The sequence below is a fragment of the Pelophylax lessonae genome, assembly GCF_965119305.1.
Source record: "Pelophylax lessonae genome assembly, chromosome: 3".
Classification (NCBI taxonomy): Eukaryota; Metazoa; Chordata; class Amphibia; order Anura; family Ranidae; genus Pelophylax; species Pelophylax lessonae.
The window spans coordinates 625939253-625966656 of record NC_138770.1 but is presented as its reverse complement, the minus strand read 5'-3'; the positions used below and the strand labels follow the sequence as shown (position 1 = coordinate 625966656).

Genomic DNA, 27404 nt, shown 5'->3' with positions numbered 1-27404 from the left:
CGGGGTGTCTTTGAATTCTGCCCTCTGTAGGTTGATCATTTTTATTCCCATCAAACGATGTGGCATCCTTTCGATCCAAACACATTACCCAGTCCATATCAGTATTGATATCCAGCATGATATTATTTCCCATTGAGATCTGATGTGTTTTCAAAGCGTTCCTTTAATTTTTTTGCATGTGCATATACACACCTTAGGGCTCCACACAAAATATGTAGGCCAGAAATGAGTATAGTAGACATTTGAAAGACTTCCAAGGAAAAACAGAAAGGATAATATAAATGTTTGACCACTGACGGGTATAGTCAATAATAATAATGTTATAAACGATTATCTAATTTACCATGGCACGGGTGGGATTTATTAGGCAGCAAGTAAACATGTTGTCCCTGAAGTTAATTTGTTGAAAGCAGAAAAAATGGGCAAGCATAAGGATTTGAGGGGCTTTGATCAGGGCCAACTGGTAATGGCTAGACTACTGGGTCAGGGCAACTCCAAAACTGCAGCTATTGTGGGATATTCCCGGTCTGTAGTGGTTAGGACCAACCAAAAGTGGTCCAAGGAATGGAAAAAAGTGAACCGATAACAAGGTCATGGGTGGCCGAAGCTCATTGACGCATGTGGACAGCATTGGCTGAACCATGTCGTCCGATTCAATAGAAGAGCTACTGTAGCTCAAATCACTGAAAAATGTATTGCTGATTCCTAAAGAAATGTTCCAGAAGAACTGCCCCAAAAAACAAATTTTCTGCTTGTTGATTGGTTCCCTGCTTTAAAAGTCTACACTAAGCTACAGGTAAAGTTATAGGCTTCCCCCTTAATAGGAGGAGTTTTTATATTGTGTGGGATATCCCCCTGACTTTGAACTCCTTGTTCTAACACTGTCTACAGCTGCTGTGATAGTTGCCCTGCAATGAAAGTGGTACGTGCCCACATGTGAAGGATTGAAATCCTATGGTGGGGAGGTTTTTTTAACCACTTGCCCACACAGATTTACTGTGGCAGGGCGGCTCGACTGCGCATAATCATGTAGATCTACATTATTATGTGCACGCCGTCTCGTCGGTGCGCTCCCGCTGTGATTAGACATAGCAGGAGCCAGACCGCGGGAGGAGCAGGCTCGACCCGCCGCTGGCCTCCTGCGATCTTCTGGGAAACTGACAGGAGAGCCGCCTGCCTATGTAAACAAAGCAGGCGGCTATTCTGTCAGGCACAGTGAGATGGTGTGTTTCAGCTTAGCAAAAACACTGATCTCTGTGTGCCTTTCACAGAGTTCCCCCCCCCCCTCACAGTTGGCAAGCACTTTAGGCATAGATTTAACCCCTTGATCACCCCCAGTAATTAACCCCCTTCCCTGCCAGTGTCATTTATACAGTAACAGTGCATATAATTTATCACTCATTACTGTATTAATGTCACTGGTCCACAAAAAGTGTCAAAAACGTTAAGCCCCGTACACAGTCGAAATTCGGCCGGGAATTTTCGTCCGACGACCGATCTGCCGATTTTCGGCTTGTTAGTATGATGCTTCCGACAACCGACTCCGACTTTTCGGCCGAAAAAAATCTGGTGTGCAGGCTATAAAATTTTTGTCCTTCGTCAAAACACGTCCGATTTTCGTGCAGTTAGTACAGATTTCGATGGGGAAAAATATTATGAGCAAGACTGGGCATGCTCAGAGAAGAAAGAACACAAAGAAAGCAATCCAACACATGACATCACTTCTGAAGTAGAATTTTGTCGTGCGGGAAAATTTGTGTGCAGTCTAGGCACATTCCAACCAACAAAACACCACTCTGGACAAAAGATGGACGACCGGTCGGCGGAGATTCGTTGCGTGTGTACTAGGCTTTAATTAGGGGTCCGATCTGTGCGCCGCAATGTTGCAGAACCGCTAAAAATCGCTGATCGCCGCCATTACTAATAAAAACAAAAATAAATAAAAAGTCCAAAAATCTAATCTGTAGTTTGTAAACGCTATAACTTTTGCGCAAACCAATTAATATACACTTTTTGGGATTTTTTTTTACCAAATATGTAGCAGAATACAAATTGGCTTAAACTGATAAAAAAAAAAAATGATTTTTAACATTTTTTATTGGGAATGTTTTATAGCAGAAAGTAAAAAATGTGTTTTTTTTCAAAATTGTCACTCTTTTTTTTTTTATAGCGCAAATTAATCTAAAAACCGCAGAGGTGATCAGATACCACCCAAAGAAAGCTCTATTTGTGGGGGGGAAAGGGACATATATTATATTTGGGTACAGCATTGCACGACTGCGCAATTGTTAGTTAAAATAACGCAGTGCTGAATCGCAAAAAATGGCCTGGTCATTAAGAGTCCATTCACACTGCCGCGACTTGTGAGGCAACTTGTGTGCCCTCAAGTCGCCCCAAGTCGCTTGACATAACAAAAGCAATGTTAATCAATCAGTGCCGTCTTAATTGGCACTACTGAAGTCTCTCTGACTTCAGAAAAGGACCCTGTACTACTTTGAGGTGACTTGTATCCGCCTTGTCCCATAGACTTCAATGGGAGTCGCCTCCTTATCTTATTTGAAGCGACTTGTGATCCGACTTTCCATTAAAATGGTCCTGAACCAGGAAAAAATATCATTTTTCTTAGAATTTTTAGTAGCACAGGGATGGAGCTCCGCTCCACTTGAGCATTTTTGTTGCAGGCATTTATCGGGCATTTTTTGGGCGTCTTTGGAGGCAGGCATTTTTTTTTTCTGATTTAGTGTCTGGGGGGTCTAAAAAGTGTACATGTGAAGTCTCAGCTCTGTAGCATGTCCAGAACCAGAAAAAAAGATCATTTTTCTTATCATTTTTAGTAGCGCAGGGATGGGGCTCCGCTCCACCTGGGCGTTTTTGTTGCAGGCGTCTATTGGGCATTTTTTGGGCGTCTTTGGAAGCAGGCATGACATCTGAACTTCTTTATAGGGGTATCTATACACACACACACACACACACACACACACATTATATATATACACACATACAGGTGTGATAGGAGCAGAACCCTATCCCTGCAAATAATTTCAGGCATAGGGTTCCGCTACTTTCACACCTATATATGTGTATGTGTATAAATACATATATGTGTGTGTATATATACCCCTATACAGAAGTTCAGATGTTATGCCTGCCTCCAAAGACGCCCAAAAAATGCACACTAAACGCCTGCAACAAAAACGCCCAGGTGGAGCGGAGCCCCATCCCTGTGCTACTAAAATTCTAAGAAATAATTATCCTTTTTTCTGGTTCTGGACATGCTACAGAGTTGAAACTTCACAGGTACACTTTTTAGACGCCCCCAGACACTAAATCCAAAGAAATCTCATTTTTTTTTTTCAATAATTTTTTCAATAATTGGCACTCCATCAAAAACGAAAATTTTTAAGAACTTTTTTTTGTGTGATTGAGCATGACCCAGAACCATCATATTCTGATTGGCCAAATACAAAGTCGTACAAAGTCGTCTATCATACAAGTTTGTGCAAAGTCGCGCTGAAAGTCGCACTAACAAGTCTCCCCTTATGAGGCGACTTTCTGGTCGCGGCAGTGTGAATGGGGTCTAAGGGGGGTAAAACCTTTGCAGAGCTGAAGTAGTTAATAAGCAGGAAAGTCTGGATGTGCTATAATGAGCAAATTGCACCACCCGTAGCCCATTATATTCCTTGAGGAACAGAGTCATCCTAATTGTCACAAGCAGTGCTCAGAATCAGAAGCATTGGACCATTTAGGCTTCTCATAGAGGAACGGAATTTGCAAATAGGAAATGGTCAAGTGAAAAGACTTACATCAAAATACAGTAAAACCTTGGTTTGAGAGTAACTTGGTTTAAGAGCGCTTTGCAAGACAAGCTAAATTTTCAAATAAATTTTGACTTGATATACAAGCGATGTCTTGATATACAAGTAGCCTCAAGTCACAGCTGAGTATAAAAGAGAAGAGAGACGCTTCCACAAGGGGATTAGAAGCAAAATCCAGGGTATCAAAGAGAAGAGAGACGCCTCCAAGTGTAGCAATATGGTTAAATTTAATGAAGGTACAACATTTAGCAACTCACATGGTTGATGATTGGAACAGGCACATCTAAGTATGCAGGCATCAGGGGTAAAGCTGTCCACATAGGACCATCCTCCGCACCGTCATCTACTTCATCCTTTCCATGCTGCCCCTCGCTTTCAGATCGCTTTACTGCAGGGTGGTCTTCCCGGTCAGGATTACAGACTGGCAGCCGGCGGTGCAGAAGATAGTCTATGTGGACAGCTTTACCCCGGATGCCTGCATACTTAGATGTGCCTGTTTTATTCATCAACCATGTGAGTTGCTAAATGTTGTACCTTCATTAAATGTAACCATATTGCTACACTTAGAGGCGCCTCTCTTCTCTTTGATACCCTGGATTTTGCTTCTAATCCCCTATTTGTGGATGGACATTTTATGGTTATAATGCTATAATGCAATGCTATAATCTTTTTATATGGACTATAAACTGAAGGACTTATGAATAAATGGTTGTGGAACGATTCATCTGAGTTTCCATTATTTCTTATGGGGAAATTCGCTTTGATATAAGAGTGCTTTGGATTACAAGCATGTTTCCGGAACGAATTATGCTCGCAATCCAAGGTTTTACTGTATAACCTTTAGTCAAACTTTAAAACAATAACTCCAAACAGAACTCCAGTTATTAAAAAAGTCCCCCACCTCTCTGTTAAAAAAATAAATAAAAATTGCAGTGAATTGCCACTTCAGTGCCGTCTTCTTTGCCCTTCTGTAGCCAGCCACCTGCCTTCTTCTCGGTTGGATGACACCCAACATCATTCAAGGTGCTTCTTGTGAGCCTGGGGTGTCATGGACACCTCTCTCTCCAGTAGAATGCTCTAAATAGCTGCTCCCACATCATTACTTGAGCGCCATTCTTTAAAGAGAGGAACGCCCACCTCCACTGCTGAAAAGAACCTTTTTTGTATAGGTGGGGGGCAGTCCAGCAGAGTTGGAGGCTTTTGTAGGGTGGAGGCCCTAAACTTAGGCTTTGCGTTTTTTAAGATCACAGCAATATTTTCTGTACAATATGTTCACAGATTTATTTTGTTCAGTGTGAGAAACAAAATATACATTAATATATAAAAACATGACTGGAGATGTCCTATAGAACGTCCAGCAAAGTATAAAACAATTGGTAATCAGATAATAGGAGTACAATAGGCAGTGAGAAGACAAAATGTCTATGTGTGTATATATGTAAGGTTAACAAAGTTTCAAGAATAATCCATGCAAAACCCTTGGATTGAACAGTTTGATCTTATGCTGTGTTATTGTTACTCCTGGTGACCTCAGAGATCTGCCCCCATATGTGGGCCAGAAACTATACCTGCTGTTCTTAACACCTTTATGCCAGCTGTACATGGATCTATATCAACACTAAGGTGGGTCTTACTCATGTGCTGCCACATATAAGCATTACCATTTTGTGTTCAATCATGCATCGCCAACACTGAGACCGTGCTTTGACCAATAGCTCCCATTCACAGAGTGACAATCGGGAGCCGGTAGGACAGGATAATGATCTTGTGGTGATGGTGACACGGCACTCACAATGGTCGTGTGATCAGGAAGCCCATGAAACACTTCTCCTGGCTTCAGCTGTTAAAGGAAAATTAAACTTTCCACATCGTTTTCAACCAAGGAAGCCGCCATCTTGGCCACTGTTTGATCTTCAACTGCCATGGTGCTGCACATGTGATCAGTTATGACACCAGCCATTTGATGGATTGACAGTTTAATTGAGAGCATTAACAATGTGACAGTTATATTTCCGGCACATGCCGGAAATGTAACTGTTTTTTGAAACTGTTAAATTGATGGGTTTAGTTCTGATTTAAAGCGGAGCTCCACCCAAAAGGGGAAGCTCCGCTTGTTTGCCTCCTTCCCCCCCTCCCTCCACTGCCACATTTGGCACCTTTCGGGGGAAGGGGGGATTACGTACCTAGTTTTGATAGGAACCCACTCCCACTTCAGGCTGACTTTTCCGCGGCAAAGTCACCCGGAAGTTCAGCCCCCATCGATGGGCCATTGACAAATAAATAGCAACAGCAGGTAAGTGCCCTTATATTAAAAGCCTGCAGCTACAGTATTTGAAGCTACTGACTTTTAATTTTTTCCGAAGGCGCTTGGAGCTCCTCTTTAAAGTGGTTGTAAATTGACAAGGTTTTTTACTTTCATGCATTCTTTGCATGAAGGTAAAAAACGTTCTGTGTGTAGCAGCCCCCAATACTTACCTGAGCACTCGATCCAGCGATTTCTCTGGACTCGCACACTCCTGATTGGCGTTAGGCAGCAGCGAGAGCCATTGGCTCCCACTGCTCTCAATCACAACAAGGAGACAGAGGAGTGGGGCTGAGCCACATCTCCATGTATAAGGACGGGAGTGCACCTGCTTGGGTGCCCCCAGAGCAAGCTGCTTGCTTTGAGGGCACCTGGCAGGAGGAAGGAGTCAGAAGCGCTGGCGTGGGACCTGAGAAGAGGAGGATTGGGGCTGCTCTGTGCAAAACCACTACACAGAGCAGGTAAATATAACATATATTTTAAAGAAGAAAAAAAAGCAAGGCTTTACTATCACTTTAAGATCTCTGACAGCTGCCAGGAGGGGGTTAAATAGGATCTCATACAGGGCTATGCAGGAAACTGAATATTCAGACCTTACACCTTGTTCACACCATGTGCAGAGACGTCAGTTTTTCTGCACGTGTTCCGGAATGGAACAAAAAAAAAACTTCTCTATGTGGCCTGTTAACAACACTGGTTTGTTCACAACACTGTAGATTTTTTCTGCATAGGAATCTGCAACATGTTTGCAGTTTTCTGCATGGGAAAAAAAACTGACGTGTGAACAGAACACATAAACCCATACGTATGATGTGATTTTTGCTATCAACACTTCGTGTACTGATTTGTTATGGCGCTTTTCCACTGCATGGAACCGAACGGTTGGGCTCGCTTTTGTGCTTTTCCACTGCTGGTACCGCATGGTACGGTGTAGGAACGGTTTGGTACGGTACGGCGGCGCTTTTCCACTGCATGGAACCGAACGGTACGGCTCTCAAAAAGAGTACCACCTCGATTGTGGTTCCAAGAGGTACCATACCCGGTTCCATATCCCACAATCCTTTGCATGCAGTCACTACTAGCCACTGATTGGTCAGAGAATCCCACCCACCCTGTTGTTATCCCACCCACTTAACTTTAGTACTACTTTAGTGGAAAAGCAAACCATACCGTACCGAACCGTTCCAACACCGTACCATGCGGTACCAGCAGTGGAAAAGCAAACAGGGCCAAGCAGGGCCGAGTAGAGCTGAGCCGGTACTTGCAGTGGGAAAGTGCCATTATTCTTCTCATTGATCTGAGATACGCTCCAGCAACAACGTCACATCTTTGCTGATTGTTTTATAGTGTCTGTTGGATACCAGTTTGCCTTATTACTGATCCATGTATTTGGCTTACTTTCTCTGTACCCACAATATGGACTGTTTGATCTGTACCAAATGCTTAAAAAATAATAAATACATTGAAATCGAATAAGACACATTACTGACACGCATGAAAACTGATGTCAACGTGCATAAAGACTCACCGAAATGGTTTTCCCATCAGTTTTCATGCACCTAAGGTGTAAACAAGCCCTAAAAGTGGAAATAAACCCATCAATTTAACAGTTTCTCAAAACCATTAAATTCAAGACATCCCGTGAATGATAATTGTGAGTGGCTTTACTCTATTAACATAACTGTCAGGCAATAAAATGGTTGGTGTCATAACTGATCACATGTGCAGCACCATGGCAACTACAAATCAAACAGACTAATACAAAATCGGAAGGGAAATTTAGTCTACGAACGATCTGCCGATTTTTGGATTGTTAGTATAGTTAGTATAGTATAGTGTTAGTTAGTATAGTGCTTTCGACAGCCGATTACGAATTTTCGGATGGCAAAAACTGGATGTGCAGGCTATAAAATTTTTATTGTACGTCAACACAATGTCCTATTTTTATTTAATTAGTACAGTTTTCGTCCGAAAAAAATCGTAAGAGCAAAGAAAGCAAGAAAGAACGCATACAAAACAATTCAACCCATGACATCACTTCTGAAGTAGAATTCTGTCGTACGGGAAAATTCATAAGAAAATAGCCTCTTCACTTTCTACATGAGACTAGCATGCAACAAAAAACTAAGGACAGATTGTTCGATAATCTGATCGTGTGTACGAGGCTTAAGATGGCAGCTTTCATGGCTGTGAAGGATTGGAGGGTTTAGTTCCACTTCAATGTAAAGCCTCGTACACACGCGTCGAAATTCGGCAGGGAATTTTCGTCCGACGACTGATCTGCCAATTTTCGGCTTGTTAGTATGATGCTTTCGACAACCGACTCCGACTTTTTAGCCAAAAAAAAATCTGGTGTGCAGGCTATAAAATTTTTGTCCGCCGTCAAAACATGGCCGATTTTCGTGCAGTCAGTACAGATTTAGACAGGGAAAAACCTTATGAGCAAGTCTGGGCATGCTCAGAGAAGAAAGAACACAATGAAAGCAAACCAACACATGACATCACTTCTGAAGCAGAATTTTGTCGGGCGAGAAAATTCATGTGCAGTCTAGGCACATTCCAACCAACAAAACACCACTCTGGACAAAAGAAGGACGACCGGTCGGCCAATAATCGTTGCGTGTGTACGAGGCTTAACTGTCAAACAGGTATTTGGCCCTTTTTTATCTTCATTTACTGGGGAAGACTAGGCCCTGCAAGTTAGAGGTGAGAGGTCACCTGAAGCCTGATGTTTGCTGTTCTGCCAACAATCAGACCTCATACAAATAACATACTCCTAATGTGCATAGCAGTGTCACATAATAGAGCCCTGTAGGTAAAAACAATGTAAACAACTACGGGGCTTTGTAATTGATATTTATGTGTACGAGAAGAAAGCCTCTACCATCATCCTGATCATAGCCAGTTGATAGGACAGCAATTATCTAACCTCAGGGGGCCTCTCACTTCTATCTACAAGCTACAAGAGTCATCCTTAATATTCAATACTTTGAGTCAATGACCAGGGAAAACTATAACCGCTCCCGAGCTGGGTCTACCAGAAAGAACTGATGTCACTTGATGAGCATGGCAGCCAGGTACCTACCATCTTCCGAAAGAGAGGTCAGCCTATGTATTTCTCTTTGCACAGGTTTCTTTGCATGATGCTTCTCTAAGTAAACGTCACATACCCATTGGTGGAAGGAAGGAATATATCGACAATGCCCCTATGTATATGACACAGGAAGCTCAGCTATCAGCCAAGTGCAAGCCATCTCTGGCATTAAGAGAGTTGTGAAGACTTGGCCACACATCACACTTTGTCCATTTCCCCCAGAAAAAAATAGAACACCTTTTTTGGTTTCCACTTCCAAAGCTAAGAGGCTACACTATGACAGAACAAAGGAAAATTACTAATAGTTTTAAAAATAACACTTTAGTTCTTAAGAACATTATTTCTATTGTCTTCTTGTAACTCCTATCTCTCAGTAAGTGCTAAAAAGGCAAAAATTGTTCATTTTGGTTTTCACATTCTCTGCACACTGGTGTTCTGAAGGAGCTTTAGTCCTCTTTAGTAGTACGAAACTCAGGCATGCTCCACACGCGTCTGGTTGGCTCTAGCTCCCGTTCAACGTCCTCAGAAATGGTCTTAATGTCACTGGCGAAAGGATATATCCTGGCTCGAGACTTGAAGGTGGTGAGGGACAAGCTCATGGCTCGCTTGGTGTTCCATTGCCTGGCCAGTTTCTTTGCATCTTCCTCCTCTTTCATTTTCTCATTTGCTTCTTGTAAGACTGATCGGAAAAGACGAGGGACTTCCTGGACGTCGGGTTCATACTCTGCTATCAATTGACGAAACCTGAAAAAAAAGCACGAAGATCATGAATGGCTCAGCCCACTCAAAAGTCATATTATTATTATACAGGATTTATATAGCGCCAACAGTTTGCGCATTGCTTTACAATATGTGGGCAGACCGTACAGTTACAATACAATTCAATACAGGAGGAATCAGAGGGCCCTGCTCATTAGAGCTTACAATCTAGGAGCAAATACTTCACATATATGTATTCTATTGGTATGAATAACCTGCTGGGCTATAAAATTCCACCCAAAGCTGATATTTGATTAAATTCTCATGCCTCATGTAGTATCCGAATGCAAAATTATCTAGTTTAAAATTCATGCACTTTCCAGCACCAAGGGAGCCACCGGTAGAGTGTAGAGCCACCCTTCTATGTGAATGGCTGTAAGCGATGGCTTGTGCATCGGTGTCGACATGCGCATAAGACATGTTCGCCTTTGAGTAAATTTGCCATAAGCACATGTGCAGGTAAACCATGATGCGCTAGACATCAGTGCAGCAGGTGTTCAGCCATTGACTTGTATGAACAGCTGTATGTGACACCTGTGGCTCCCCAGGTGCGGGAAAGTGTCAGAGATTTTAAACGAAAGGACTTTGCATCCTCTATGTCCATGTTCAGGAGGCCCTACATGGGTGCTCATAAGTAGACTTCCTACTAGCTTTTGATATATCTTCCTTTAGATCCACATTGAAAACCCTCCCAATCCAACCAACACTAATCACTGGCAGGATCACCATGTATTTAAACCTTTACAGAAGTATGTTTTAAAGAGCCAAATAAGGTCATGTTTTTAGGCCAAAATGTATAGTACAAATATCCCCCAAATGACTCCTTTTTGGAAAGTAGACGGTCCAATGTTTTTTTCACAGTTTTTAAAAAAAAGGTACATTCTGTCACCAGTTCAGTACAGCGTCATCATATAACTGGTGTGATGGTGATCAGGAATACTGACTGGTGACAGTATGTAAGAAATTAAAAATTCTATTTTTTTTTCTGTTTTTACATACCGTGACCAGAGCAACACAATGTTACCATAGTAACACTGTAATACTCTGAGGAAGTGACCAGGATTTATTTATTTTTTTGTTTTTTTTACACTCTATGGCTGCTTATAACTGTGAATTTTACAGTTATAAGCAACCGTTTTTTTCTGAATTCAGACTATTCATTCAGTGTTTACTAATGTGACTAGCTGTGATTTGCCACAGCTAATCACATAGTACAGATGGACATCAATTGGCCCTGTCTGTACCATGTGAACACTGAGACCAATCACAAAGCTCATCACAATAGTACATCACGAAAGGCATAAATAAAAGCCTTTCATTGTATACAACTGTCATGCAATCTGCTGTGGCCACAGCGATCACGATACCGGCAAGGGAGCCGATACACTGATCTGTCACCTGCTGTGTCGGGTGGACATAGCAGGTGACAGATCGCGCCGAAGTGCAGGCCGTTGGTGAGGGAGGGTCATATGCAATCAGGTAACCTACCTGATATCATCCAAAGTATTTCTATTACTGGGCAGTTCTCGCCAGAAACAGGACTGCCAGTGTGACATGGCCCTAAGAATGTAAGCAGGTGTAGTGCAGCCTCCTCGCTGTAGGTGGTGTTGTTTGGCAGCGCAGCTACAGGAAGAGAATGGAGGATAAGAGGAACTTTGTCTGAAGCCTCTGTATGTGTCATCAGGGTAGCACCTATCTGATTGGGTGCTGCAACCCTAGATGACCCTAGCAGCCATCTTTAGTGCGGGCAGTGCTTATAATAAGCATTGGCTCACTGCATTTGGTGCTCATTGTGCAAGTGGTTAGATTAAGGGACAGAACCTTGCGTGTGAGGGACAGTGTGCCTATTGTAGGGAGAGGTTCCAGTGCAGGAGGGACAGAGTAGGGGCATCAAGCCTGGTCCAATCGGTGGGAACTTCTGCTGCTTCAGGTGCTATTACCGCCATGCCGCTCTACAGCCTCCTCCTTTATCAGATGCTACCAGGGACAGAAAGCCAGCCAGTGTGTCTTCTACAGGAGAGAGAGACTGTTGTATATGCCCTGCTATAATGGGTTTGGCTGCATTATTGAATCTTGTTGGCCAAGTTGTTACATTGCATACATACATTACATTACATACAAGCATAGCTCCCAACTGTCCCTGATTTTGAGGGACTGTCCCTGATTTGGAACAAAGTCCCTCTGTCCTCCTCATTTGTCCCTCAGTTTGGTCTGATGTACTGTATATAGTTGTATATAAAATGCACTTTTTATCTTTCAAAAAGATTTGCCAGTGCTAAACCTTTCATCCAATTACTAAATTGCTGCATTTGCAAATGTTCAAAGCCAGTATAAAGGAATAGTAGTGGTAAGAAAAAGCACTTGTGGGTTTAACTAATAATTGTTTTGTGTAATTCTCCTTTACCACTTGCCGACCAGCTGCGGCAGTTATACAGCGGCAGGTTCCCGCGAATCTCCATACCTGTACGGCGGTGCGCGCGAGCAATCCTGGGGGCACGCGCCCACTCACCAATGGGGAAGCCGATCCACAGGGTCGGCGATCGCGATTGCTGCTGGGCACCCACGATCGCTCCCCGTGAAGAGAGAATGGCGGTCTGCTGTTTTAAACACAGCAGACTGTTGTTCTCACAGGAATCAATACAGAGCCCCATGTGTTCCTCCTATTTAGGAAAACAGGTCTCTGTATTGATTTCACAAGCGCCCCCCCCCCCCCCCCAGTTAGAAAATACCCCCTAGCCTCACACTTAACCGTTTGATCGCCCCTGGGTAATCCCTTCCTTGCCAGTGTCATTATTACAGTAACAGTGCATATTTTTAGCACTGATTACTGTAGTAATGTCACTGGTCCCCCCAAAAGTGTAAAAAATGTCAGTTATGCCCCGTACACACGTGCAGATTATCTGAAGACTTTTGTCTGCAGACTTACCAAAACCATATAATATGAGGTCAAACCTAAACACTTTCAATTTGTATGCAATCCGGCAGGCCCTTGCACTACATAGAAAAGGTAAATCTGAAGACAAAAGTCTTCAGATAATCTGCACGTGTGTACGGGGCATTAGGCATCTGAGCTGTCCGCCGCAATGTCGCAGTCCCACTAAAAATCGCAGATCGCAGCCATTGCTAGTAAAAAATAAATAAATAAATAAAAATGACAGAAATCTTTCCCCTAGTTTGTAGACACAATAACTTTTGTGCAAACTAATCAAAATACGCTAATTGGGATTTCTTTTTACCAAAAATATGTAGCAGAATACAAATTGGCCTAAAATGATGAAAAAAATTGATTTTTACATTTTTTTTTTTTTGTGGGACTGTTATATAGCAGAAAGTGAAAATATTTTTTTTTGTTTTCAGAATTGTCGCTCTTTTTTTGTTTATAGTGCAAAAAATAAAAATCACATTAACATTTTATGTCTCTATTAGACTTCTACTTTATTGTGTCTCTCAAAGAAAAGGAGTGATTCATCCCACACTGGATTTTAATGAATCTTTTCATCCCTGTCTAAGCCTCATTAATAATGATGCCGTCTGCTACCTAATTGAAGTCAAAATAAACAGTAAAAGGTGAAGCGCACAAGCGTGGACTTTTGATTCTTTGTCACACAAATCACAAATTTAATCAAAGTACGTTATGTCTATTTTTTAATAAGCACCTGGACAGGCTGCAAAACAGGAGATCGGTCACATTGTCTCCAACTGTCCTTGATCAGAGCCTGTCCCATCTGTATCTCAGTATCTCACCCACACAATGGTCCCTCTTGTACACTGGAACTCCAGCTGGTTGGCTCCATACACACAATAAATAAATGTTTCATCAGCTAACATTTTTAAAGCGGTAATAAATCCAGAGCAAACATTTATTATATTGCAGCTTACCAATTCTTAGTTGTGATGACTGCATTTGTTTTCTTTTTAGGCTACAGTATCTTTCTTTTATTTTCATCTGGATCAGTGCCCCTCTACATCAGGTGTCACCATCACAGTGCCCCTTTACACCAGGTGTCCCCATCAGAATGCCACCTTAAATCAGGTGTTACCATCAGAGTGCCCCCTTACATCAGGTGTCCCCATCACATCAGGTGTGGCCTTTAGGGTGCTCCTTTACATCAGGCGTCCCCATCAAAGTGCCCCTTTACATCGGGTGTCCCCATCACAGTGCCCCTTTACATCAAGTGCCCCCATCACAGTGCCACCTTACATCAGGTGTGCCCATCAGAGTGCTCCTTTACATCAGGTGTCCCCATCAAAGTGCCCCTTTACATCGGGTGTCCACATCACAGTGCCCCTTTACATCAAGTGACCCCATCACAGTGCCCCTTTACATCAAGTGCCCCCATCACAGTGCCACCTTACATCAGGTGTGCCCATCAGAGTGCTCCTTTACATCAGGCGTCCCCATCAAAGTGCCCCTTTACATTCGGTGTCCCCATCACAGTGCCACCTTACATAAGGTGTTACCATCAGAGTGCCCCCTTACATCAGGTGTCCCCATCACATCAGGTGTGGCCTTTAGGGTGCTCCTTTACATCAGGCGTCCCCATCAAAGTGCCCCTTTACATCGGGTGTCCCCATCACAGTGCATCCTTTACATCAAGTGCCCCCATCACAGTGCCACCTTACATCAGGTGTGCCCATCAGAGTGCTCCTTTACATCAGGTGTCCCCATCAAAGTGCCCCTTTACATCGGGTGTCCCCATCACAGTGCCCCTTTACATCAAGTGACCCCATCACAGTGCCACCTTACATCAGGTGTGCCCATCAGAGTGCTCCTTTACATCAGGCGTCCCCATCAAAGTGCCCCTTTACATTCGGTGTCCCCATCACAGTGCCACCTTACATCAGGTGTTACCATCAGAGTACCCCCTTACATCAGGTGTCCCAATCACATCAGGTGTTCCCATCAGAGTACTCCCTTAACATAATATGTGCCTATCAGTGTGCCCCCTTAACAAAAAATGTGCCCCTTTAGCATGCCCCTTATTTTATGTTAAGGGGCTTTCTGATGGGCACATTGTGTTGCACGACACAGGGCTCTGAAGAAACGGCATGGGTGGTCGTTCCTTCAGAGCACATGCGCCAATGACGTCATCGGCGCAATATACAGTAAATATCTCCTAAACGGTGCAGGTTTAGGAGATATTTACAGTACCTATTGTACAAACACTGGAGGGGAGGTTACAACCACTTTAACCACTTGCCTTCTGCTCACGTTGAGCCTACTGCGGCAAAGTGGTTCGTTATCGTCTGGCGTCGTAGACCTACGTCGCCAGACACTCCCCTTTCTCACTCCCGCTGTATTCAGTCACAGCGGGAGTCGGGCCAGGGGAGGAGCAGCGCCGATCGCCGCTGCTCTTCCCCGATCGTCGGGGAATCGAGTGTGGAGATCCGCCTGCTTGTGTAAACACAAGCGGGCGGATCTCCTAAGTGACAGGCAGGGTCAGATTGCAGGGTTCAGCATAGTTGAACCCTCGATCTGTCCTTGTGTCACACAGTCACCTCCCCCCACACACGTTAGTAAGCACCAGGCATACATTAACCCCTCCCTCTCCAATAAAATTAACCCCTTCCCTGCCAGTGTCATTTTTACAGTAACAGTGCATATATATAGCACTGATTACTGCAGTAATGTCACTGGTACCCCCAAAAGTGTCAAAAATGTCAGTCAAGGGTCCGATCTGTCCGCCGCAATGTCACAGTCCCGCAAAAAAAATCGCAGATCGCCGCCATTACGCGTTAAAAAAAAAAAACACAAAAAATGACAGAAATCTTTCCCTTTGTTAGTAAACGCAATAACTTTTGCGCAAACCAATCAAAATACGCTTATTGTGATTTTTTTTACCAAACATAGGTAGCATAAAACAAAATTAAAAAAAATGTGATTTTTACATTTTTTTGGGGGGGAATTTCATATAAAAAAAATGTTAAAAATATTGTTATTTTTTCAAAATAAACGCTCTTTTTTTGTTTATAGCGCAAAAAGTAAAAATTGCACAGGTGATCAAATACCACCAAAAGAAAGCTCTGTTTGTGGGAAAAAAAGGACGTAAATTTTGTTTGGGTACGGCATCGCATGACCGCGCAATTGACAGTTAAATTCGCACAGCGCCGAATCGCAAAAAGTGGCCCAGACGTAAGACAGCAAAATCCTCTAGTGGTAAAGTGGTTAAGTGGTTAAAAAAAAAAAACTATCAAGCTCCCAATAAAAAGACGTAGACATAGTGTTCTGTCTGTACCCCCCCCCCCCCCAACACAGTGTTCTCTGCCGCCTTCACCCCCCCCCCCCCCCCATAGCAGTGTTCTCTCCCCCTTTCTCTACAGTAGTGCCCCCCCCCCCCAAAGTTTTGTGCCTACACTGCCTATTTGGTAATCCAGCACTGAGCTCCAGGCAAACAGCTAAATACACAGATAAAATATATGAGAACTGCTCTACCTGCCAAAGAATTTAGGTCTACTTCCTTTTTCTCTAAGCTCTGGGGCAAATTCCCTTGCAAGATGAACAGCCTATTTGCCAGTGGTGGCCAGGGCGTTGGGGGCGCAGGGGCGCCGCCCCCCCCTATCCATGCGTCCGGCCCCCTAATTTACATGCGGGGCGCCGGACGCATGGAGTTCAATGGGGCTTTTTTTTTTCTTTTTAATCACCTGATTAGAGCCAGAGGCTCTAATAGGCTTCAGCAAAGGGTGGACCCGGGGCGCAGAGCAGTGCGTCCCGAGCCCAACCATTGTGTGACGATAGCGAATGAAAATTCGCTATTGTTACACGGATCCTCCTCCTGGCCAATCAGGAAGCGGGTCCTCCCGCTTCCTGATTGGCCGAAAGGCAAACTCCATGCCATTGGCCGAGGAGGAGGCGGGAGGACTGAGGACTCGAGGAGACGCCGGGGGACTGAGGAGAAGCCACCGCTGCCTGAGGTAAGTGCACTGGTCTCGCGGGGGGCACGCTTACACTGGTCACTCTGCATTGAAAGGGGGCACGATGATCTCTCTGCAGTGAAAGGGGGCACGCTGGTCTCTGCATTGAATGAGAGCACGCTGGCATCTCTGCATTGAAAGGGGGCACGCTGGTATCTCTGCATTGAAAGGGGGCACGCTGGCATCTCTGCATTGAAAGGGGGCACGCTGGCATCTCTGCATTGAAAGGGGGCACGCTGGTCTCTCTGTATTGAAAGGGGGCTCTCTGGTATCTCTGCATTGAAAGGGGGCACGCTGGCATCTCTGCATTGAAAGGGGGCACGCTGGTATCTCTGCATTGAAAGGGGGCAGGCTGGCATCTCTGCATTTAAGGGGGCATGATGATCTCTGCATTGAAGGGGGCACGCTGGTCACTGCATTGAAAGGGGGCACGCTGATCTCTGTGCATTGAAAGGGGGCACGCTGGTCTCTGTGCATTGAAAAGGGGCACGCTGGTCTCTGTGCATTGAAAGGGGGCACGCTGGTCTCTGTGCATTGAAAGGGGGCACGGTGATCTCTGTGCATTGAAAGGGGGCACGCTGGTCTCTGTGCATTAAAGGGGGCACGCTGATCTATGTGCATTGAAAGGGGGCACGCTGGTCTCTGTGCATTGAAAGGGGGCATGCTGGTATCTCTGCATTGAAAGAGGGCACGCTGGTATATCTGCATTTAAAGGGGGCAGGCTGGCATCTCTGCATTGAAAGGGGGCACGATGATCTCTGCATTGAAGGGGAAACGCTGGTATCTCTGCATTGAAAGGGGGCACGATGATCTCTGCATTGAAGGGGGCATGCTGGTTTCTCTGCATTGAAAGGGGGCACGCTGGCATCTCTGCATCCTGTATCCCCACACCAGAGCGTGTATCCCCACACCAGAGCCTGTATCCCCACACCAGAGCGTATTCTTGCTTTTCGGCCACTCACTCCACTATGTCCAGGATAGACTCCATTTGGATCTCCCAGGCCCTCCTGCCCAAACTCCGCACTGCCCGTTTTGGACCGCGACTACTTTTGGACCACGCTCCATACATGGTTGAATTATCTCCCTTTTGTTGGAGATACAACAACTTTAAGCTTAGTCTATTGCAGTTCATAAATAGGACACTAGATGTCGCTAATGCTTAGTGATATGCTATGCATTCTCTATGATGTGTTGTCATTTCCTGTACACTGCACTGTACTTGTTGGTTATCTCTTCCTGTTCTGTTGTTCTTATTACCATGAGAAAGTGACATCTTTGATATCTGTGGTTATGTTCTAATAAAGAAGCCAGCTCCTGTTTACTCCACAATGTCTGATCTGAATGGACTCCGCTGCACCAAGTGATCACACTCTGCAACAGGTTATGGGCCCAGGATCCGGATAAAGATCGACATAAGGAAGGTTTCCAGTGACATCTCCTATAGACAAGTAAGACTGTTCATATATAAAGGAGGAAAAAATGTCTGGAAACTCAGAACTTAAACTCTCAGTGGCCAAGCTGAACAATGACAATTATCAGCTATGGAAGTTTAAAGTGGAAATGCTATTATCTAGAGATGACTTGTGGGAGGTTACCACTACAGAGAGGCCACAGGACAATAATCAGGACTGGGACAAGAAAAACAGACAGGCACAGGCCTTCATAAGCTTACTAGTGGAGGATGATCAGCTCATACATATACGCCATGAGGACACATCGAAAGGCATGTGGGACATTCTAAAAAGACTGCATGAAAGATCCAGTTTAAACAGCAAGCTGTTTCTACTGCGGAAACTTTACAAAATGAAACTTAGCAGAGAACAGGACATGCAGGAGCACATAAACGCAATGCTGGAAGTGATTGCACAACTCAGATCAATCGGGGAGAATATAACAGACAGCCACGGAGCAGCCATGTTGTTATGCAGTTTGCCCGATACATATACTGCACTGATCAATGCACTGGAGACACGGCCTGAGACAGATCTGACGCTAGCATTTGTAAAAACCAGGCTCATAGATGAGTATCAGAGAAGAAAGGAATTAGTGCACGACTCCACAGAAACCGACACCAGAACCGCTCTTAAAGCTACAGACACAAGGTTACACAGGAAAGAGACCAGAGTGTGTTTCAGATGCCACAAACAGGGACACATAAAGAAAGACTGTACTAGATGGAAAGCAGAGCAAAGAAGACAGCGTCCCTCTTATGCTAAACAAAAGGTCAAAGCCATAATCAATGATCCATGGGAAGGAAACTGGAATGCCACATTTAAAGCGACAGGCAACAATAAATGTCAAGGCTGGTGCATCGATTCGGGGGCAACCAGTCACATGACAAGTGATAGAAGTTTTTTCACAGAACTTGATCTGAACAACAAAGAAACTATTTATCTTGCAGATGGAAGCAAAATACATGCAGAAGGATATGGGCATGGAACCCTTGTATGCCCTGATGATGCGGGACACAACCTAGCCATACCAGTGAAAGATGTGCTTTATGTTCCTAATCTAGAAGGAGGACTCTTATCTGTGAAGCGTCTGACAGCCAGAGGACTCACTGTAAAATTCCAAGGTGACAAGTGTTCAATCCTAAACGGCAACCAGACAGTAGCAAGTGCCAAGCTGGATGATCATCTGTATCACCTTGACACAGTGAAGGAAAAGGTGAGACTATGTGCACACAAGCACAATGACTGTATACATATATGGCACAGACGTCTAGGTCACAGACACCCAGAATGCATACGGGAACTACAGAGGAGGAATCTGACAAGGGATCTAACAATATCCCCTTGTCCAGTTACTGTTAAATGTGAATGTTGCATTAAATCCAAAGCTACAAGAGCAACACTTCCCAAAGTCAGTCAGAAGAGAGCTTCAAGACCACTTGACTTAATTCACAGTGACGTGTGTGGTCCCCTAAACCCACCTACACCTGGAGGCAAAAGGTACATAGTGACTTTCATAGACGACTATTCAAGATACACAGTCGCCTACCTAATACAACACAAGAGTGAAGTTTTTGACAAATTACAAGACTATATAATAAAGACCAGTAACAAGTTTCAGAGGAAACCTCTCATACTTCGGAGTGACAATGGAGGTGAATTCACAGGATATAAGATACAAGAGTACTTAAAACAGAATGGAATAGAACATCAAAAGACAGTCCCATATACACCAGAACAAAATGGAGTAGCTGAAAGAAAGAACAGAACTCTGACTGAAATGATCAGATGTATGCTGACAGACTCTGGACTACCACAAAAATACTGGGGTGAAGCAGCTATGACAGCTACATATTTGCAGAACAGACTTCTTTCCAGAACAATAGAGAAAACTCCATATGAACTATGGCACAATGAGAAGCCAAATATAAAACACCTAAGAGTTTTTGGATGCAAAGCATTTATCTACATACCGGAAGAAAACGCACCAAACTCCAAAACAGAGCATTTGAAGGTATCTTCGTTGGATACAGTGACAATGTCAAAGGTTACAGAATCCTTAATCCCAAAACAGACAAGGTTACCATTAGCAACAGCATAACTTTTGTTGAAGATTTACGAGACAATGTAATGACAACAGTAGAAGCAAGAATAGAAGAGAAAACTGACATTGACCAGCCTATCTCTGTAACTTCTGAACAAACAGTTGAAGTGAGTGCAGACTCTACCAGTACTGAAGAGCAGACACAAGAAGGCTCAGACACAAAACCGAGACGTTCAACAAGAGAAAATAAAGGTAAACCACCTGTACGTCTCTCATACAAAGCAAGTACTGCCAGTATCAACGAACCTGCAACCTGGGAAGAAATATCTCAGCTTTCAGAACAAGAAGCAAGTAAATGGATAAAGGCTGCTGATGAAGAGATAAAATCCATGCATGACACCAAAACATGGACACTTACAGAACTACCACCCGGAAGGAAAGCCATAGGCTGTAAATGGACTTTTAAAGTGAAATACACAGCAGATGGCACAATTGAGCGATACAAAGCAAGACTAGTAGCCAAGGGCTATTCTCAAAAATACGGAGAGGACTACGAGGAGACATTTGCACCAGTAGTCAAGCACACTACAATAAGGACTTTACTGACAGTAGCCGTCACAAAGAAAATGCAAGTGAAACATTTTGATGTGAAAACCGCGTTTCTACATGGGGAGCTAACAGAAGAAATTTACATGGAACAGCCGCCAGGGTTCAAAGATGAACAAAGGCCAGACCTAGTATGCAAACTCCACAGGAGTATATATGGTCTAAAGCAAGCAGCCAGAGCATGGAATATAAAAATAAATGAAGTGCTTACACATCAAAACTTTCTGAGGAGTAAAGCAGACCCCTGCTTATACACAAAGAAATTGGGAGAAAGATGGGTCTATATGCTTATTTATGTGGATGATATCCTGATTTGCTTTGAGCAAGAAGGGGATGAAGCAGAAATCCTAGAAAAACTAAATCAGAACTTCAACACCAAAGATCTTGGCAACATAAAGAATTACCTCGGCATCCAGATCGAGAGAGAGGAAGATGGCAGCTTTCTTCTGAACCAAAGACACAAAATACAAGAAATAATTGAAACATTTGGAATGGAAGACGCCAAACCAGTAAAGTCTCCTATGGAAACCAACTACCTAAAGGAGATGAATTGCCAAGATAACCCATTACCTACTAATACTCAATACAGGAAGGCAATAGGGAAATTGCTGTATCTTACCACTGCTACAAGGCCGGACATTGCAGCAACTGTTGGAATCCTATGCAGAAAGGTTTCAATGCCAAGTCAAAAGGACTGGAATGCTGTAAAGCGAATCATTCGCTATCTTAAAGGGACTTCGCACTACAAGCTAAAGTTACCAGCAAGTGATGAAAGCACCTTGACAGGATATGTGGATGCTGACTGGGCAGGAGACACCAGCGACAGGAAATCTACCAGTGGCTACTTATTTTTTCTGTCAGGAGGTGCCATCAGTTGGACTAGTAAAAAGCAACTCTCTGTTTCACTGTCATTTACTGAAGCAGAATACGTTGCTGCAGCGCAGGCAAGCCAAGAAGTCATATGGCTGAGACAGCTATTAACAGACTTGGGTCAACCACAGTTGGGACCAACAGAAATCTATGAGGACAATCAAGGATGCCTCGCACTTGCGCGCATGGAAGGAGTTGATTCAAGAACCAAGCACATTGATGTGAAGTTCCACTTTCTTAGGGATCTTCAAGAGCAAGGTCTTCTTGAGTTACTTTATTGCCCAACCGAGGATATGACAACAGATATCCTTACAAAGCCTCTGACCGCTGAAAGACACTCAAGGCTTACAAAGAAGATGGGTTTAATAGACTAAGCCTTAGCTGTTGAGAAGGGGTGTTGGAGATACAACAACTTTAAGCTTAGTCTATTGCAGTTCATAAATAGGACACTAGATGTCGCTAATGCTTAGTGATATGCTATGCATTCTCTATGATGTGTTGTAATTTCCTGTACACTGCACTGTACTTGTTGGGTATCTCTTTCTGTTCTGTTGTTCTTATTACCATGAGAAACTGACATCTTTGATATCTGTGTTATGTTCTAATAAAGAAGCCAGCTCCTGTTTACTCCACAATGTCTGATCTGAATGGACTCCGCTGCACCCAGTGATCACACTCTGCAACACCTTTACTGACCCCCCACAGAGAAACTGGCGTCTGAACCCCTTTTGGCTTAAGACTGTTCCCGACATTGACTCGCTGACAGCTGAATTGGACTTCTTTTTTTAGCACTAACATCGATACTGCGCCCCCCCCCCCCCCTGGCTGTGTGGGAAACCTTCAAGGGACATGCTCGACTGCTCCTGTCCTCGCGCATAGCTAGACATAAGAAAGCATCAAAGGTCAATGTGCAGCATGCTGAACAGCAGCTAGCTGACTTGGAGGCCAGATACACCCACTCTCCATCGTCTGACTTACTTGCTCAACTTCGACTACAAACTAGGGCCCTGGACCAACTGTGCCAGGAACAGGCAAATCGCAAGCTGTTTTTCAGCAGACAAAGGGTGTTTGAGCACGGGGAGCGGGTGAGTAAACTGTTAGCATATTTGGCCCACATGGATACTAGACTGCCTGTGGTGATTACGCTTCACCCCTCAGTGTTGGGAGACTCATCGAATCCTTCGGCTGTGGCTGAGTTGTTCGCCTTGTACTTTAGTGAGGTTTACTCCTCTAAGGTTGCTTATGATCCCTCTGATCTCACCAGGCTGCTGGATACCCTAGAGTTTCCCATGCTGACCCCTGCTCAGGTCGAGGCACTTGAGGCCCCAATAACGGCTGATGAGATAGTTACTGCTGTCTCATGCTTTGCCAGGGCCAAGGCTCCTGGCTCTCACGGCCTACCAATCAAGTTCTATTCACATTTTTCTGAGGTTCTGGTTCCTCGTCTGCTCGCGGTGTAAGAAGCGGCCTTTGAGACAGGCTCCTTGCCCGCCTCGATGCGTGAGGCGCTGATTATTCTACTTCCCAAACCCGGCAAGGATTCTCAATATCCGGAATCCTACAGGACTATTTCTTTGCTACAAAGTGACATCAAAATTCTTGCTAAGGTACTTGCCTTAATGGCTCAATGTGGTGATCCTCTCCCTCATACACCCTGACCAGACAGGCTTCATGCCAGCCAAAAACACAGCCTTCAGCACTAGGCGTTTATTTATGAACCTCCAGGCCACTCATGACTATACGGGCACAAGGGTCGTAGTGACTTTAGACGCTGCGAAAGCTTTCGACTCGGTCGAGTGGCAGTACCTTTGGCAATGCCTCTGCAAAATTGGCTTCGGCCCGCAGTTTATTAAATGGCTCACCATCTTGTACAGCCAACCTCGTGCCCGAGTGGTAGCCAATGGTTGGACGTCTAGGTCCTTCCCTCTCTCCCGTGGTACGCGGCAGGGTTGTCCCATATCCCCATTATTATACGCTTTGGCAGTTGAACCCCTCGCGATGGCTATACGTTCAGACCCCAGTATTCATGGCTTCCGTCGCGGGGATCTTGAGGAACGTATCGGACTGTATGCTGACAACATGCTACTCTACCTGGCAGATCCGGGGCCCTCATTACAGCGTACCTTCCAGGTAATACAGGTAATACAGCAATTTGGTAAATTTTCGGGTCTATCGGTTAACTGGGACAAATCCCTTATCCTTTCTCTTTACAGTTTCCCCCCGGGGGCGGTCCAAGCGGCGCTTCCCTTGTCCCGGGTGGCTGAATTTAAACACTTGGGAGTTTGGGTGACCAGATCCCTCACCGACTACATTCCGTTAAATATTGAACCTCTCTTTGCCATGGTCAAGGCCAAAACACAGGTCTGGGCTCGATTACCGCTGGGTGTCATGGGCAGGGTGGGCCTGGTTAAGTTGATCCTTCTCCCTAAGATCTTATACATGCTATGGCACTCCCCCACTTACATTCCATACAAGTATTTCATGACCCTTGATAGACTGCTGAAGACGTTTATCTGGGGCTCTTCTAGACACAAGTTGTCCTGGAAGCACACTCAAAAACCCACTAAACGGGGGGTATGGCTGTCCCGGACCTGGCGAGATACTATCTTGCGGCTCAACTATCCCACTTTTTTCATTTGGACAAACAGGACTCGGGCAGGTATATGGCGTTGGTTTGTTGTGGTGAAGATCTGAAGCTGTGATCTGCTTGGCGGCTCCGTGTCGTCGGACTCCCGTGGTAGTCTTCTGTTTCACCACAGACGGATCTGGGACCTAGCGATCTCGAAAACCGGGGATGTTGTGTCCATTCCATGACTCCGCTGTGGTATAATCGCCATTTACCGGAACTTCTTCACAGGGGTGAACAGATTCACAGGAGTGTATACTTACTTTCACACGTTATATCAGCTGGTGCAATCAAGCCGTTTCCCTTGCTTCAGGAGGAATTCAGCTCCCGGCCTCTATGCGCTTTTACTATTTACAGAGGACACATGCTTTGCAGGCGCAGTTCGTTCATAAGCTCCCTGCTCTACCCTCAGTTGAGATACTTGATGTGATTAGGGGTCAGGATCACCTAAAATTAATCTCTCTTTTATATGAAGTGTTGGGTGCCAAGCAGGTGACTGATATGGTGTTCAGGGGTCCTGGGTGAGGGATGTTGGGGAGCTGGAGGAGGAGGATTGGGGTGACGCCTTGGAGGCCTGTACACTTGTCTCCCCGAAGTTATCGGATAGGCTCACGCAAATATATATAACCCACAGATCGTACCTCACCCCCGTGCGGCTGGCTAGATTTGATTCCTCCCGCTCCTCGGCATGCTCTAGGTGCTCGCACTCCCCGGGTACCTTTGGCCACATGATCTGGCATTGTCCGGATGTGCAGGGATTCTGGAAACAGGTTGTCTAGTTCCTCCACGTCCGCATGGGCTGCCCGGTCACCTTGGATGCCAAGATATGTATCCTCTGGATATTCCCTGATGATGACACGGACAAAGACACGCTACAATTCTTACGAGAAACTCTGTTCACTGCTTGGAAATTGATAGCCCTAAAGTGGATGCAGCCAGCATCACCTACTGTATCTTCCTGGATAGCAGCCGTTAATGTTACCCTCCCTTACAAAAGTCCTTTACGCTAATAGAGGTTGTCCAAGAAGGTATAATAAGATCTGGGACAGATGGCTTGAGGCCCCGCTACCTGTACCACCTAGTTGTGGGTGTATGCCCTGTTAGTGCCGGTCCCATACCGCTTCCATGGTGCTTTGCCCGCACCCACAGCTCGCATCTGGCCTGCTCTTACCTGGCTTTGGATTGATACTGGATTATTGCGATGCAGGCCCGACTTGCTGTTGTTACTCACTTCTCTCTAAGTATCATGACAATCCCTCCTAGTTCCTCGGTCATCCCGTGGGACGGGGGGATTACTTCCTCGATGCCTATTCATCTCATGTTATTTGTTGAACCCAGTATTTCAGTGATGTTTTCTGTGACGGTGACTGTACCTGTTTATTTTCTCCTTTGGGTCCTTTCACACGGCCGCTCCGTGTGTCCGCAAATCATCCAATCCGTTTGCGGATGATTTGCGGACATAATGTAAGTGAATGGCACTGCGGGTGTCAGCGGAATACCATCCGCTGACACCCGATTTTCCTCCATTCAGTTCTGTTCCATTTTTACAAATGGAACAGAACCCATTTTTTCTTCCGTGTAAAACACGGAAAGGAAGGAAAATCGGATGTCAGCGGTGTTATCCGCTGACACCCGCAGTGCCATAGACATACATTATGTCCGCATATCATCCGCAAACGGATGGGATGATATGCGGGCACACGGAGCGGATGACAGAAATGTCATCCGCTCCGTGGAAGAAAAAAAAAAAAAGTCCCGCAGCGGACCTTTCACACGGAGCGGCCGTGTGAAAGGAGCCTTTGTGATGTACTTAACTCAATAAACGTTTGTTTGGTTTAAAAAAAAAAAAAAAAAATTGCAAAAAAAGAAAAGTGACCTGAAACCATGAAAATTGCCATTATTTACAGAAAGTTCTCTTTTTTAACCTATATATATCAACAGGAAATTCATGGTTCCCATCTCACTTTATCATAAATCTTTAAGACATCATCCCGCAGACTGGTGTTCAGTACACAGAAAAATTAAAGTATTTGTTCTGAGGATGATGGAAGATTAAATTATGTGTTCATGATGAGTCTGACCAGTTCTCGGTTGCCATGACAATGTTAGCAATTTACAAATCACAGTTGTAGCCTGATGATTTGCAAAAAAAGATCTTTAATGGAAGATTGTTTTCTGGTCCTAAATATAGCTCTGTAACACTGAGAATTGATTTGATAGGATGATCGCTTTTAACTGGCCCACAAGGCCTATCATTTGAATTATTTGTTATAAAAAGTTGTAATGAAAGGAGACATTTCCAAAAGCTGGTCTATGTGTGCGTAAGCTGAAAGAGAGGTTGCAAAGGCTTACAGTAATTTGAACCCTGGGGCACCTGATTCCTTAATATACCTCTTTTTAGTGTTTAGTTTTAATTTCCTTTACAGTATTTTTAAACCAACTTGTAAATGTTGCCTTGGCAGTGCTCCCTATTGCCCTACATACATTTTCTAATATCTTTTACATTTTTTTTACCTGTTTTTAATGTTTTTTCTATGCAATCACATGACCACAACGGTACAAGTCCTTCTTGTGTGGCTGGTGGGAGTGGATTTTTCATAGCTCAGAGCAGTGGTCTCCAAACTGCAGCCCTTTGCTTATGTTTATCCGGTCCTTGGAGCACTATTCCTCCCATTGACATGAGGAACTGTTCCTCCTACCCACACCAACAATGGGGCACTATTCCTTCCACTGACATCAACAGTGCAGACAAAATTCCTTCCTCCGATATAAAAGATGGAACACTATTCCTCCCACTGACACCCAATAATGTGGCACTGTTCCTCCCACTGACACCAACTATGGGACACTATTCCTTCCATTGATACCAACAATGGGACACTATTCCTTCCATTGATACCAACTATGGGACACTATTCCTACCAT

The 27404-nt window shown here is 44.4% G+C and overlaps 1 protein-coding gene across 1 annotated transcript in view; it reads right to left on the bottom strand.

The window, feature by feature from the left end:
• Window positions 1-9270: 9270 nt before the first annotated feature.
• The window catches only part of RD3 (RD3 regulator of GUCY2D), an 89421-nt gene continuing 71287 nt past the window's right edge, over window positions 9271-27404 (bottom strand). Inside the window, exon 3 of the mRNA XM_082251509.1 lies at window positions 9271-9955. Coding sequence (XP_082107635.1) covers window positions 9658-9955 — 298 coding nt within the window. The 3' untranslated portion in view covers window positions 9271-9657. The remainder of the gene's footprint in view (window positions 9956-27404) is intronic.